Source organism: Panulirus ornatus, chromosome 48 (genome assembly GCF_036320965.1).
Source record: "Panulirus ornatus isolate Po-2019 chromosome 48, ASM3632096v1, whole genome shotgun sequence".
Classification (NCBI taxonomy): domain Eukaryota; kingdom Metazoa; phylum Arthropoda; class Malacostraca; order Decapoda; family Palinuridae; genus Panulirus; species Panulirus ornatus.
In genome coordinates, this window is record NC_092271.1 from 25,379,051 (window position 1) to 25,395,924 (window position 16,874).

Below are 16,874 nucleotides of genomic sequence, written 5' to 3' on the forward strand. Positions count from 1 at the left end.
ATGAGCCGTGGCGAGATTACTGATTACGTTCCGTCCTAAACGATTATAAAAGACAAGCCACGAAGATTAGCATCAGCCAACGAGTATCTAATAAATAAAGATTAATGCACTTTTAAAATCAATGGGAAGTAAAACGCATTACCTCTGCTCATTTCCAGATATTACCATTTAAATTCACGTGAGCCTTGACACGTACGAATGGCTACGTGGTTCTGAAGATACATCACCGCCAGTATTTTCAGATCATTCACTACAGCTGGAAATAGAAAGATCTAAAGCCATCGTGCCTTTAAAGGTCAAAGAGTCATGAGAGAAGGTGGGTATTGGTTAACGGATGATGGTAGGCAGGTTCGGACGCCTCGAGCCGCGTTCCTTGCAAGATGAACCACGTCATCGACAAGAGCCTAGTCCGAACTGGTTCACTTTATGGAAATACACACCTCTGCTGAAACATAAACATTATAACACTCAAGTGTTATAAATCTACATTCTGAGTTAGAAACTATCTAATTCTTTGTTTCATCGTGAGAACTGTAATAATCACACTTATAGTTGTTTTTATATGGAGCAGAGACTTTAGCAATAAGTACATACGCACACACACACACACACACACACACACACACACAAGACCGCAGAAGATGGGTGCTGTGTCCTCTCTTCCCTTGCCTCTGGGCATCGCGGGCATCTAACTTTGAGACCTGAGCGTTTCGACTTGATTAATCGCTTCCGTTAGATCACAACGGCACCGATCAGTCAAGATCTATCGCCCCTGTACCAGGTAACGAAGACCAGCCATAAACAAGTAAATATATGCAGATAAGAAAACAGTAAAGAAATACTTTCTGCTATGTAAAATTTCAATTTTTAAAGTCCATCAGAGTATGTGAAGTTAGCTTCGGGTGCAGATTTAGTCGGGTTTAATTTCCTGCTTCGCGCGTGTGTGTGTGTGTGTGTGTGTGTGTGTGTGACAGGATTACATAACAGGAACTTGAATATAGAGCAATAACCACCTAAACCCAACAGTAACTTGTACAAACCACAACATAAACCCACCAAAAACATAAAAAACTACGATATAAACCCAAGGGAAACTCGTAAAAATACAACACATTAACCAAACATGAACTCATGTACACAAGAGAAAATCATACACATAACATTAAGCAAACGACACGAGCCGACAAATATACAAATAACACCCAGACATGTATATACATACAAACATACTTAGGGAAAAAGCACACGGAGCAAACACACCACACAATACAACAGGAACACCTACACAAAACAGGAATACGCTTCCACAACAGGGATACACACTACAAAATACAACAGGAACACCTACACAAAACAGGAATACACTTCCACAACAGGCATACACACTACAACATACAACAGGAACACACTTCCACAACAGGGACACACACAACCAGAACTCAAAACACGTGTCAGGAAGACATTCACGAAACACCCACACGCAACACTTACACACTACCCAACACAGTTGCATTCCATCACGTGCACCAAGCGTCGAGCTAAGCCGACCAGGGGGCGCTTCCAACAGCACATAACCCATCGTCTTGACCCCCGATCCAATGTTTCGCCAAACAGGAAACTGCGTCTAATGACCTCACTTGCACAGCTCTTCAAACAGGAAACTTCCCTTCCAAAACCTCGGGCTGCTCACAGCCAGATACTTCCTCGGCGACATGCCAAAAGGATTAGGGAGATCATCTTTACTGACTGGCGTTAATCTCGATGAATATTCCGAGGGCCTAACGCGAGCGAGAGGCGAACAGGGAAACCGCATACGGTCGCTTTTGTCATCGTCATACTTGTGGAGTATAGAGGCCCGGGTCTCTATATGACGTACTCTGGGTGTGGGTTTTCAAATCAGCTATGTTCATAATTCTCTCTCTCTCTCTCTCTCTCTCTCTCTCTCTCTCTCTCTCTCTCTCTCTCTCTCTCTCTCTCTCTCTCTACGCACACACAAGCGTGTGCGTGTGTAAATCATACATGGGGGTATATAACATCTTGATCGCCTCATTACAGGCCCAGTAAACAAGCCAGTTCGTTAAGTGTAAACCTTAATTGCTTATCATGATCTAACAGTTAAAACTCATTGGCTTGTTCAGTTCTGCTTGCTTTACCTAAATAATCATGATAAAGATGTGGATTTAACTTCCTTTCAATGGGAAATTCTGTTCGCGATTCTGTTCGAAAAGCTGATGCGATACGTGGCTGAAATGAACCAAGACTCCATTTTAGAGAAGAGTCTGCCGGATATTGTTTAAGTCTGAGGACACCACGGAGAGACATGTTGATGAATACCGTGCACTTCGTTGACCAGTCGTCTGGATCTTCGTCGCCTGGCGCCAAACATGAACAACGTCACAAGTGCGAGTATGTCAACATCATGTGACACGAAAAGACCTGCGCAATGGCATGGGCGAACGACTGTTTTCTGTTCGTCGACTAAGCAATGAAATTGCCTCATAGAAGACGGTGTGTTTGGTTATATCACACAATAATGGTTGTGTGGGGTGGCGGGCCGTAGTTAAGGGTAATCCAGAACGGTTCGTAAAGGGGTTGTAAACAGGTAGTTAACCCAGCAAGTCCTCAGGGCGAGGGTTACAAGGAGGATGTGTGTATGAACAAAAACACAAACACAATATCGTCTCTCTCTCTCTCTCTCTCTCTCTCTCTCTCTCTCTCTCTCTCTCTCTCTCTCTCTCTCTCTCTCTCTCTCTCGGCTCTACCCAATCACCCTGGGTTTGATGTATAACAGGTACGTCGCTCCCCCTCCCTCTCCATAACTGCCATCATACGAGCAATGGCTGGGCGGACCTATCACGTTACAACCCACAGGATCAACAACCTGGACACGTCTCACATCGGTAATCAGAGACCACAACATTTATCGCGACTATGCCTTTAAAACTCCCTCAACAACGGACTGTGTGTATCTTTCAACTGGTAATAACGTCCTCTCTCTCTCTCTCTCTCTCTCTCTCTCTCTCTCTCTCTCTCTCTCTCTTAAAGAGAGGCGACAATAGTCCCCCATAAACCCTAACCTGAGGAACGGAAATTACTGGCCTTCAGAATACAGACGCGTTTCCGGTGTCTAATCGAATATATATATATATATATATATATATATATATATATATATATATATATATATATATATATATATATATATTCCACTCACCGAACCCCATGAACTTCCTGGCTGATCGTTTCATACATCTTCAGTCTGTCAGAGGTTAAAGGACATCATTCGTTATCAACAATATAATTCCTAAAAATCCATAATTCTATGTATGTTAAAATCCTACAAAGCAAATGAAAATGAAAAATACAAATCACTCCTGTGCAACCTATTTTGTTAATATAATCAAAATTAAGGGGTTTTAGACAGCCAATTTTTGTTATAACAGTAATACTTACCATGTTGTTGCTGAAAAATTTTCATCTATCTACAGTCCAATAATTTCTTACACCCAACCTCCAATGAGAAAAGATCTTAAAATGAGGCGAATGGTAACGGAATACTGTCTCTGAATTTTCACTGGTACAAGACCCCTTCCTCATTCTGCGCGAGACATAACACAATGGCTACCATCCAAAACCTCGTTATAACATGACCAAACGCTCCACTCATTGTTTAATGCTTCTCCACACCGGCAGCCTCCCGCAGCCCAGTAAAATCAAACCCTCCCGTCTTACGAAACCCCGAAATGCACACACACACACACACACACACACACACACACACACACGTTCACAAAGAGATAATCACACACAAACATACCCCGCTGTTCCTTGTCCATAATCACAATGGCATGACATCCCATAGCCCAGTACCCCACTGTGACCATCGCAAGTTACGAAAAATTCTTCGTAAATCCTGTGGAAGTGTTGTCTGAAATACCCTACCCCTTAGAAAAATACTACAGTACCAAAATCATTTTTTCATTCATCTAATTCAATTTATACCAATAATAGCCTAGCCAAAGTTAACGTGTAAGACTTGTTCATGCATGGTATACTTATGACTCAAATATCCTAATGAAGTCCGGTGAAAATGAAGTCCAAAATATCTTTGCAACGATGGCCGTTATAGGGGATAGGCATGTAATTTCCTGACTACCATGGCTTTTTCTTTCCGGCAAAATCTCTCCCAGATGCCACAGTTTCAACACAAGACGCAGTGCCCCAACAGTACAATGAAATCTGCGAACTCACACTTATGTATCTGGAATTCCAGCTATGGCGAATGCAGTTCGAAGTTATGACCAAATGTTGTCACACAACCAGACAAAACAAAATTAAATCACTGCGAGGTTATCGCAAACAGCCTGACGTAACTGTGCATACCACCAAAATCATGAAACACAAAACTACGAACTTTTTTCAAGCTGACTCACAAACATCTCTCGGCATCCTTACGACGCTAAGCAACATTTATAAAAATAAGTGTTCTTGGCGTTCTGAAAGCACCACATTGAACGCACACATTCACGAGGCTGTGAACGCAGCAGGCACAACGGAACGCACATTATCCAAATTGTGAACGCAGTCGTGTCCCGCTAATGAAAGCTGATAACTGCTCTGGTGTCGAGTTACAGAGCGATGGTTGAGCGGTGTGGGGCGTGCACTGGGGACGCCAGCTAACGCTAGACCATTACACACTTTACGTTAGGCCTACACCACAACGCATCTAGTGCACTGACGTTAAGATCTGGGATGTCAGAATGCAGCTGTAAAAGTCTTCGTTACAGGAAATGCAGTCCTAAAATTGGGCGAATGGACTGTAATCACTATTTTCACACAAACATTCAAAATTCCACTCGAAAAAGCAATATATACCTATAGCCGACCTGGCCCTCTAAGATTCAACTTGCTCATCGTACTACTATCAAATCCGAATTACCAACTATCAGATGAGCACATATACCAATCTTAAATTAACTCAAATAATTCGGTAAAATTTGGCATACGAGGTTATATAATCCAACGGATGTTGAACTAAGTAATGAAACTAAATCAGCCAATGGAATACCACAATATCGACTGAAAAGGCATCATTAGTTGCTTTTACAAATAATTCTAACTCTACATTCAACAAGGCTGCTTTCCTGACACATAAGGCAGGAACATGCCCATGCATTACCAAGATTTACACAAAATATGCAATCTCATACTCTTTAACTCCCTTGCATATTTCTCTGAACTTTTTTTTTTCCATTTTTAATCAAAAGGTACACACTTCACATGTAAATGGCTAGCAGTTCCAGATTTAAGTGTAAGTAGATGTAAACAAACTCGGATCACTGTCCAGATTAAGGGCAGACAAAATTATAGTTCCAAGAGAAAAAATCTAAAGCGTTTTTAGGTCCACTATGACTTTTCATGCAATATGTACCATGAATAAATCATATATGAAAATGACCACTGAAAAATCAATTGATTTCGTAATAATTTTACAAAAAAAAAGTCTCTTACATGACCTTTGGCTTCCCTTTGAAAAGTTAATATAGGGATCTCCTCTCAAGAACACACACACACACACAAAATAGATGGCTTTATACACGTTCTCCACATGCAAGTTTATTTCTAAATCAACTAAATTTTCAACTGCGGGTATAACAATACAAAATCGTTTGTTGTGGAAAATACAAGCAATCTATTACGTTTTACATCTATGGTTTTGTAATGTATAATCCACAAGGTAGGAAGAGATTCTGCCTTAGTTCACCTGGAGTACAAGTCCTCTAAAGTAGATGCATCTTTCAATCTACTACATAGTTAGTCCAAAAGATCTACAACTACTAAAACTGTGGTTAGTTACGATATCGGAACTTCATGGTTCTCATTAAAGAATATATGTTAGTATGGGTTTGGGTTAGGTTAGGAAAAATGTCACTGCTTACGATCCAGAACCTCAACATGCTAGTTAGTTTAAGTTAGGGTAAGCTGGAGGGAAAACAATGTTTGGCTTCAGTTTCGATATCGTACAATAATAATAATGACCTGCGTGAGCAAGTCAGCTGCTTCATAATTACTTCTAAGAGTTACCTTGAGAAGCACTAGAAACTGGTAAACACGGCCTTTTAACAATTCGTAAAATCATAATAACATTTCAACTAAGAAACATAACTACATCATCTGTGCCAACTTAAAATGATGACCAAACACAGTAACAATAACTATACTTCAAGTGAACCAAAGATTTACCAACACGTAATATCTTTTTAAACCCATCCACCCTCACACCAGCGGATTATCATCACCGCTATTCAACTTAATTGCGAGGATTGGTCACACCTACCTATAATCACCAAGCACTTCATCTTGATCAATTGGGGTTCATCCAGAGGGAGAATTTATGCCTATTTAAAGTGGAGTTTTGATCCCGTTTCCGTCCGCGGTCCACTGGAGCCTTGCCACGTGTGTGCCCCAACCTGTTGTCTTGCCTGAGGCTGCCGACCGCCACCCCACCTACCCCTCACACAGTTACACCATACCCTCTAAAAACTCATCAATTTATTCATTAAATACATGTCAATTTGCACTGTTCTAGGAACAATTAGCTTTGACTTTTATCGCACGCATTTCTTGACATTCTCTTTTTGACTCGACATAGTTTTTTCGTGCCTGGAATAAATAGATATTGAGAGAGCACACGGCAGCCGATGGCATAGCAACCTGTGGCTCGGGGTATTACTGCCATAACCGTTTATTTTCTTGGCATATTCTCCCCCTGTCTACCTTCACCATCAAACCTCCTCGTGACACGGATCTACTTCGATGTTGTGTTGCCATGCTCACGTCACACGAGCGGCCCGAGAACTGTGATTATAAATCGTAAATCATAAATCATTACATAATATTTCGATTCATTGGTTATGCTCATTACAGGGCGCAGGTAGGCGTTGCTTGGGATATGACGGCGACAGCTCAGATTTCTCGTTACCCATGAAAATATGGAGCGTTTATATATCGACTTTAAATCACTGATTTCGGTTAAGAGATGGTTAAAGCGTATACGAGAACAGTGTCAGTAAACCATTACGGGTAATATTATATGGTGAATCCGTTAAGGTATATAGGTGAAAACGTGTTCCGTACGGTTACAAAAACAATTACGGGAATTATTGTAATGTTATTTTCTCCGAGAACACCTTATATATATATATATATATATATATATATATATATATATATATATATATATATATATATATATTGAGAGACCATTAGGAAAGAGAAACGGGAATCCTTAGCGCTTTCATGTATTACCACATCTTCAAAGAACTAATTACTCGTGTTTCCTCTTCCTCGTGTGCTTCCGCATTTGTAAAGTTGTGATTTTCTCATATATATATATATATATATATATATATATATATATATATATATATATATATATATATATATATATATATCCCTGGGGATAGGGGAGAAAGAATGCTTCCCACGTATTCCCTGCGTGTCGTAGAAGGCTACTACTAAAAGGGAAGGGAGCGGGGGGGCTGGAAATCCTCCCCTCTTGTTTTTTTGTTTTTTTTTTCTCAAAGGAGGAACAGAGAAGGGGGTCAGATGAGGATATTCCCTCAAAGGCCCAGTCCTCTGTTCTTAACGCTACCTCGCTAACGCGGGAAATGGCGAACAGTATGAAAGAAAAAGATATATATATATATATATATATATATATATATATATATATATATATATATATATATATATATATATAATAGCAAGCTCAAACATATATGCATAATAAGCAACCACTCGTAACCTCCTACTTAACATGCATAGACAAGGCCACTCCCTAAGAGAACCACGCATCTTCCCAGTGACGTGTACACACACACACATATCGTCAGCAACATACGTTGTTGGTAAACACAAATGACAACTGAGCTGACCGTCTTGTGCCTTGGGGTGACCACCGTTTTCTCACACTTTCCAGACGTTTTCGTTACCTTTACGATACGCTTTAAAATGGATGACATTTTTTTTTTTCTTGCCTTGTTAAGCACGAAGTCAGAAGCCTTGAGACGTATGTACGTCCATTGAGCACGACCTAAGGAGGCCTTGAGCACGATTTTAGGAACCATGAGCACGACGGTTCGGTCCTTGAACACGACGTTATGAGCCTTAAGCACGACGGTACGAACCTTGAGCACGACAGTACGACCCTTGAGCACGACACTACAAGCCTTGAGCGAGACGGTATGACTCACTTCAGGGCTCCAGCACCCGCCTTTGGTACGTTCAGGTATTTGGATCTGTCGAGGTCTTCGAAGCCATCAAACAGTTGGAAGTCTGGGTGATCCCTGGCGAAGACGTTCTTGGCGAAGTCCCGGAACAGACTGAGGGCTATGGACTTCTTCAGGTCCTCCAGCTTAGCTTTCTGAAGCTCTTCCTCCGTCTCCACCTCTTCCTCGGCCATTTCGCGATGAGCGTTACTCTTCCTCCTCCTCCTCTTCTTTTTCTTCTTCCTTTTCTTCCGGTTCGGGTCGGCGGCGGCGGTACCACCGTCGTTGTCATCCTCCTCCGTCAGGAGCTCGTCATTCGGCTCCTCGCAGAGGCCGGTCGGGTCTTCGGGTGCTTCAGCTCCCACGGCGTCTCTCTCCGCGGTTAGGCCGCCCTGGTCTGCGGAGGGTCGCCTCCGGTGCAGACTCAAAGTCTGGAGCTGCTCAAGGTCGGAGGCTGAAGTTGGAGGTCCCTTGCTATTAGATGCTGAAGTCGGGGGTTCTTTACTGTTGGAGGCTGATGTTGGGGGCTCCTTGCTGTTGGAGGCTGATGACGTCGGAAGTTCCTTGTTGTTGGTGGGTGTTCTGGAGGAAGTGGGGACGCTGGACCTGTATCCCGAGCGTCCCATCGCTCCCTCACGCCCTCTTCCTGGAGTCCCATGCTCGTCCCCCTCGTCCTGAAAAGCATTACTGGTCACAAAAGAAAGTGGGCAAAGTTTGGAGACGCTCCGACAAGAAGTTTGTCTCGTGTTTCAGGCTGAAAATAGAGTATCCATCGCCAGTTCACTCACACTCTCTCTCTCTAACTTGGGGGGGAAACACAGTGTGCACGAAAGCGTCCACTGGCTGACGAAGACATAAGACTTTACAAAGGAACGTGAGGTTCTGAGAAAGGACAGCAACCTTGCATCTGCCAATATCATAAAACCATAAGCCAGACGGTTGGGAGAAGTTGGCATTGATCCAATATCCTTAATGGATTCGACGACGGTACGAAGCAATTCTTTGGGGGTGGGAACTGCTAAGTCCCATGACACAAGAATGAAGAAAAACTGAAGAGCCAAGACAGATGAAGAAAAACCATACTGTAACTACAGTATGGTGATCAACGAAAAAAAAAAAAAATAAATCCAACGTATTGCAAAAACTGAATAATCAAACTGATGCGGTCCCACATTTGTACAACTGCTTCTCTACATGCACAAATTGGCATCTACGCACAAACACATAAAGAACACACACACACACACACACACACACACACACACACAGCAAGCAAACTGAAAATATCTTTCCGTCACACGAAGACCGTCTTACTCAATAATACTAATAATGATAATAAAAACAGCGTGACTCGACGATCAAGCCTTACGAATGACGTCAGTTTGGCCTGCTGGTGGTGGTGGGAGGGGGGACGACTTGGGAAGGAAGGATGGGGGCGGAGGGGGTGCTCGAGGCGACCCCCCCCCCCTTTCGACCCCCCAATAATCTTCCAAGACCCAGCTGATCATCCCTCACTAAGGCGATGGACGCTTCCTGACTGTGACTATGAAGCGGACTCGCCTCGAGTCACCAGGTCCCACTATGGTCTAGTTCAGGTCAGAGTCCCATGGGGGACTGGATGAGTCCGCCTGGACTTCAGTTCCAGTCCAGAATCTCGCCTTACAAAACTGATTATGGAACTAATGTAAAACTAGCGAATCAACAGTTTCTACAAGAGCCTGACCTCGAGCTTGCACGTGTTGCCCTGCAGGAGGGCGGCGTCCTGAAAGGCGGGCTGCTCGGCCCTCTTCGCGCGAGGCTGCTGCAGATACAGCAAGTAGGGCGTCGTGTACGTCTCCTTCTCGGGGTCGTACAGCAGGTCAGCGTCGCTGTCGTCGCTCTCTGACCTGCAGGAAAACGTAAAGGAAGAAGAATTGAGGGATAAGTTGACTCTAGGAAGTGACCTAGACAGAAGAGATGAGATATATGTGGCACACAGAAAACGTAGTCTAGGTTTCCCACTATTCCACCCCATATAAATATTCAACATATTTATGTTAAGTTTTACCCTTTGGCTGTCGACGACCATTACACTACACACACACACACACACACACACACAAAGTACGCGTACTAATTCCAGAGCCTCACCCCTGGAAGACCAGCTCGTCGTCCTCCTCGCCCTCTGGACCCAGCTGGTCTAGGTACTCCTGCAGAAGACCTCCCGCCGGACATCTGCAAAAAGAGGTCAAGCCAAGCATCGTAACGTCTTAGAGGTAAAATGAAGGCCAATGTTCATTTTACGGTACGACCCTTGGGGGTATGAAGACCTGGCCCTTACAAGGTCATGTTAAAGGCTTGTCCATCATACCCAAGGGTCATACCGTCGTGTTCAAGAGTCGTACTAAATAATGTCCAACATTCCACTCGAACCTTGGGCAACCTGGCGTCTCACCTTCTATCTTCTATGGGGGTAGACGGCGTGGTCTCCGTGGTGGACAAGTCACCCTGGTGCCGACCAATGGGAAACGAGAGAACACGCTCTATCCTGTGACGCAACTCGTCCGAGACCACGCCCTCCATATCCGGGATGCTCTAAAGAACGATAATTCACGAATATATCCATCATACAACTAGGGGGGCTCTTGCAGCTCCAAGACGGCGCTACACTCAGTAGCGGGTCTCTTACAAGGGCAAGCCCCGGCAGTCGATAGGATTAAACTCCAAATAACCAACCAATCAATCAATCATTCACTCGATAATCATCAATAAATCCTGACTAATGTATAAAACAAGACCTTAACCGAATTCTTAATTTTGCGAGTGAGTTTAATTCATACAATAAAAACACATACATTCTCTAACTCACATAATCTCTAGCGTGCTGAAGTTGTAGCGACCACGGATGCGAGCGTTGCCAAGCGCGCATGGACGGCAGAGGACGCGCGGGGGTGCGGGCCGGGAAGGTCCATCTAGACACGCCCTCGCGTATGACGTGTGCCCTGTCCCGCCCTCGAACACGCCCACGCCCTGGCAGCAAGTCATCTTCCGAGTCCTGGGAGATTCGGTGGGCGGCGTGTCGACTGTTGGAAAGATGAAAAAAAATACCTGTAAAATCGTCATATTCTCCAGTTTCATATCAGAGCAACAGTGCATTTACAGTGGAAATTAAGCAATATTCAATTTCTATCAATTCTACCTTATCAAGTGTTAGTTTCTAAGCAATATCGTAAGTTGAAATTAAGAGAATTAAACAAAGAGAACAACAAAGCCTGATTTTCTGGTTAAGAAAACTTTAAAGGTCAAACGGTGCAGTTTCAAGTTCACTTTTGGAAAGTACCAAGTTTTATACACGAAAACTGTATTTCTCTACTGAAGCAATTCTTTTTTGGCGTGTTTCAAGATTCAACTAAGATAATTCCTCAATCACTGAGTTTGACAGTTCTACCTTCGTATTATAGAATTTGCAATTTGATGCATGAAGAGCAATTCAGAAAGCTATCTAAACTTTACCTTAGGTTGTTTCTCATGGTGAGATTACTTTTTAAAATATATATAGGTTTAATATACTGTACTGGGGAAAGTTTGAGTGTAATGGTGTTAGTCTATTAACATCATGTATCATAAAATGGAAAGGTCTTCGGTAATCTAATGTAGTACATAACATTTTTCATGACTATAAGAGTTAGGCATGAATTCATAACCGTTTTCTATGAAAAACCAAAGATAAAGCATTTAATCATTATTGACAGTCATTATAGACGGAAAATTTAATTAGTTTAATGCAAAGTAACAACAAATATTATTAGTAATTATATATTCTCAATGTAGCTTGAGCAGAACCGTAATACTAATAATATGAATGATAACTGACGAAACTAACGACCAGAGAAAATGTTCCTTACCTTAAATTTAAGGGTAGACACATATATAATGCACACAGGTACCAATTCCACAATTAAATGACAGTCGATGATAAAGTAACTGATAATCGTGAACAAGATACATAACTTAATTTGGAATCTAAAGTAATATGGAGTCATATTCGAGATTATAATACATATATATCTAATTTGCCAACGCTTAAGAGTTTTCTATTAGTGGCTATTGAAATAACCACAATCTAAATCCCATGACTGTAATCAATTATGATTTTAATTTGTTCCTACTTACAAAGCGATGCCAAGATAAACATTACATGTAACAAATTATGTAATCCCTGTTTATCAAACTGATGGTAATAGTCGTGTATAGAGGATATGAGTGATCGGGGAGAAACTACAGCGAATATTTTTGGTTAACTCGAAAGCCATTTCAGCAGGTGATTCGTTAATATCACTCAAGCCGGAAAAAATACTCAATTAATCAAATAATTACCGAAAGAAAGGGCAGAAATATAGCTTCATCAGTCACTCGTCAACACACTGATGATTACAAGTACCAAAGTCGTCAATTTCACTCATATTTATATTTGAAATAAACTTTGCGAATAAATCTTCACTAAACTGACCTCCTACAACGGGTACACTCCATGCCAACGTCCAGCCTGCGCGCTACTGGACTTTTCCATGCCTTTCCAGCAGCCATGATGTTATTTACACGTTGCTAGGCAACGACGGACGTGCTAACTCGGCTCCAATTTACACGTCGGGCAAAATAAAACACGCACTGCGTAATACCAGGGAATATTATCAATAACTATTCTCACCCACAATTCTAGAACAGTGCAATTCCCTGCAATATCTCTGAACATCCTTAAAATATTAAAAACTGGGAAAACAACGTTACAGAGAATATTACATCGAAAAAGTAGAATTAGAATAATGATATAAGGATATTTAACGTTTACAATACTCTTCCTGACTTAAAATAAGTGTCTGAATCCCGTAAGACCAACGTTCATATATGTATCATCAGAGCGGACTCCATCCGGGAACATCAACTACATCAACTATCCCCCGTCGCGCTCAACACAAGCGAAGCCTGGGACAAATCTCAACAGCGCTCCCACCCAAGCAGTCTCCCATATCGCCGCGAAAGGCGAGACGTCTAGCAAAGAAGCAACCTGACTCAGCGATAAAGCGTCCTTAGTAACTGCTTTAGGACATAAGTACAGAGCCTCTGACGCAATCTCAGTCTCTCATTCCGCAGAAGAAAGACAAAAATATGGTCTCCACAGAGTCGAGTTACGGCAGGGGACCCCCGACGGTGGGCGGGGCTTCGCCTCACATGACTGATGTTGCCATATGTATTCAACATACATATGTGCACAAGACCTGCTGCTGCAGCAGTGGTGAAATGATATATATATGGCATTTCCTTCACGTTCAAGAGATGACCTCAGTGACATTGGATGTTTGAGTCATTTTGCTGCGTGTTTTCGTTTGAAATAATAATCATCATACGTAAACTTAGTATGCGATGCTATACTCGCTTTACACTAATGGTATTGCAGTAACAAAAGACGTGTAATCACTTCATTTTGAAGTCAAGTTTATCACTGGCCGTTTTCAATTTCCTTTAAGTTATGCATCGTATATAATTTCAAAATCATTCGTTTTCTTTCCTCAAAATTGGATATCTGACGACCTTTTCGACGTCAGGCATAGAAACTCACAAATCCTTCCAGACATAAGCGTTGATTCTCTCTCTCTCTCTCTCTCTCTCTCTCTCTCTCTCTCTCTCTCTCTCTCTCTCTCTCTCTCTCTCTCTCTCTCAGATTAACACACGAAAGCAAAATATTGCTTTCTTTCTGCACCCTTAAACTTCACATGCTTGTCTCCCAAAGCACCAAAAACTTGTAAACAGATCTTTCAAACATCTTCTCCCCCCCCCCAAACAAACAGTCACCTTAACCCTCCACATTAACTTACCCCTTCAAAATATCACCTACACCTCTGCATCAAAAATCACCTTACCACCCCTCTTAACATCGGACACTCCCATCACCATCTACAACAGACACCACTCCGGTCGTCTCTCCTCCCTCTACACAACCACTAACAATAATGGTTCACACTTTTACTGTCGGAGGGAGAGAGAGAAAAAAAAAACAACCACCCCTCGCCCCCACACTCTCTGTTCTTCCTCGGCTGGTGGTGGTGGTGGTGGCCGAGGTGTTCCTTACACCACATATGTAAATCCTGGGAGAGTGGAAGGAGGGAGGAGGGGGGGGCTAGTGAATGATGGGGAGAAAAATGAGAGAGAGAGAGAGAGAGAGAGAGAGAGAGAGAGAGAGAGAGAGAGAGAGAGAGAGAGAGAGAGAGAGAGAGAGAGAGAGAGAGAGAGAGAGAGAGGCGATGTTGTAATGGAGAGGAGGGAGAGGGGAGTGGAGGAGAGCTGGGTGGTGGTGGGCGTCGCTCTTTGTGGCAGCGGCTGGGGTGACGGGGTATGTGGGGAGGACAGGCTTGGGATGGCTCGCTAAAATTCTTTGTATATATATATATATATATATATATATATATATATATATATATATATATATATATATATATATATATATATATATATAAAGGTTTGAGCCCGGTTTGTTATTCATAGGTGTTGTAGGCTCAACACGACGCTACGACCCTGGAACACGACGTGGAGACGATATCCAAGCATCATTTCTGACCTGTAAACTAATCCGTCAAACCCAAGAGTCATACAGACCTGTTATAATGGGTTGTGTCAGCGTGCTCAATGGTTGTACTATCGTGCTCTAAGAATGGAAGCACGAGTGTACACTCAATCATCGCCCCGTCGTGACCAATGGGAAAGTTTTGAAGCACACGTAACAGGACGCTAAGGGAAACAACACGTCAACCTAAGAATGGATCCATATGTACGCGTGTCACCGCTGAAGGCGTGATACAGAAAACGGGACCATAGAGTACCCTACATGCCATGTTGCATTTCTGTGTTCCCTCGTTTGTTGATGGACACCAGAACACTACAGAACACCACTAAATATAGTATGTATGACTCACGGTAAATTCTTTAAGTATCCCTTGAGTCTACATTATTAAATGAGAAACATATGGTTTAACCCGGATATCAATTAAATGTTATTGGTAATATTTCGTTCAGTTTAATATCGCGTTTTAAACATAATTGAGATGGATGAGCCGCCATAACGCTTGCTATTCTCTTCAGAACAGAAACTTGTCTGAAGAAAACGACATCTGTTGCAAAGATCAACAGGAGGAAACTTTCTTTCCTAGGAGATCCGTGATGCCGGTGGATTGGGTAAATAATTTCTTAGCCACTAAATCCTGGTGAACATGAATGAATATGAGTTATATTACACACGCAAGACATGAAGGAGCAAGCGTATTTACACCACCTCGATATTTCACTTTCTCTCCACTTTAAAAATTTATGTATTACGCTATGTATAGATATGTACATTAGACTGTATCTATTGCTCTTCTGCATCGGTGCATCACTGTATCTCCCCATCACCCCTGTATCCCTGTATCTCTAAGCTGTTGCCATAAATACCAGGGTTGTGTGATGGAAGGAGAGAGTGTAGAAGGGGTGGGTGGGGGGGGGGGGAGACTGTTTGTTTGTGGAGGACCGTGGTAGCTCTCTCTCTCTCTCTCTCTCTCTCTCTCTCTCTCTCTCTCTCTCTCTCTCTCTCTCTCTCTGTTACTGTATCTAGACAAGCCTCAAGTGTCACACGATAACCTACAGCACCTTTCTGAAATACGAAAAGAAAACGAAAAAAAAAAGGAAAATATAAAACACGTTGCAGAGACCCCCAGGTTGTAACCCAACCAACCCCCGTGTGTGGTTGTAACATCGTCTACTAACCAAATGAGGCATCCCCAGGCTGCACTGCACTCGCTCTCGCTCGCTCTCTCGAGATAATCCGAGACACTCACCAGACTCGCCCTATACAATGAGGGTTTATAGATAAAAGATGATGTCTTGTGATTGGGCCCGGTACCCCGTCTGGCGCAACCCCAACGTTGCCATGGCGCGCTCTCAAATGTCCGACCTGTTAAAATCGTACGTATGGTGTTGTCGTTAATGAGTACCGACATCTGAGCGCTCAATTAAGCCAGCGACTGTTACAAGGGTAATCATGCATCTCTTCAAAAAATAAATCTAATTTTATCATCGTTACCAAAACATATATATATAATCCTTTTCCATACATTTCATCACTATCTCGTTGATCTATCGTCTTCTACGTCTTCGGTTCCCGAAACCTTTTTCCTTCCCCTCCAGTCAACAAACGGGATATATAATTTTCCAAGGCTTCAACCTCAGCCACAGATAATAACTCAAATACGGGTTCACGTTGTCCCCGCTAGATGGGAGGGGCACTCCCAAGTGCCTTCCACTTCCCGTGTATTTCCTCAACAGCCCGCGCTACATGGATCATATATACAGTGAGAATATGTGTGTGTGTGTGTGTGTGTGTGTGTGTGTGTGTGACTATCATTAATACCTGAGAGGGGGTTCAAGAAGTTGCGGTTGACGGATGCAGACTGACGTTAACAAGTCTTAGAAGACCCTAGTCCTTGAGGGGCCCGACACCCTAACCCCAACCAACCACCACCTGAAGAAGGTGTTGAAGATCCCATCCAGCTGTTGGGTATAACTTGAAGCTATAGACATGAATGGCCATGGCAAATA

At 42.7% G+C, this 16,874-nt stretch overlaps 2 protein-coding genes across 3 annotated transcripts in view; both read right to left on the minus strand.

The window, feature by feature from the left end:
* LOC139763867 (uncharacterized) overlaps positions 1–6,493 on the minus strand; it is a 35,447-nt gene extending 28,954 nt beyond the window's left edge. For both annotated transcript variants that reach the window (XM_071690231.1, XM_071690228.1), the window contains exon 1: positions 6,338–6,493. In XM_071690231.1, coding sequence (XP_071546332.1) covers positions 6,338–6,359 — 22 coding nt within the window. In that variant the 5' untranslated portion in view covers positions 6,360–6,493. The remainder of the gene's footprint in view (positions 1–6,337) is intronic.
* Positions 6,494–7,772: 1,279 nt separating this feature from the next.
* LOC139763997 (uncharacterized) lies at positions 7,773–12,836 on the minus strand. Its single transcript, XM_071690469.1, has 6 exons — positions 12,760–12,836; positions 11,119–11,332; positions 10,705–10,844; positions 10,401–10,484; positions 9,994–10,156; positions 7,773–8,944 (listed from the first exon to the last, which is right to left on the minus strand). Exons 1-6 carry the CDS (start codon positions 12,834–12,836, stop codon positions 8,252–8,254), a joined length of 1,371 nt encoding a protein of 456 aa, XP_071546570.1. The 3' UTR covers positions 7,773–8,251.
* Between the last annotated feature and the right edge of the window lie 4,038 nt (positions 12,837–16,874).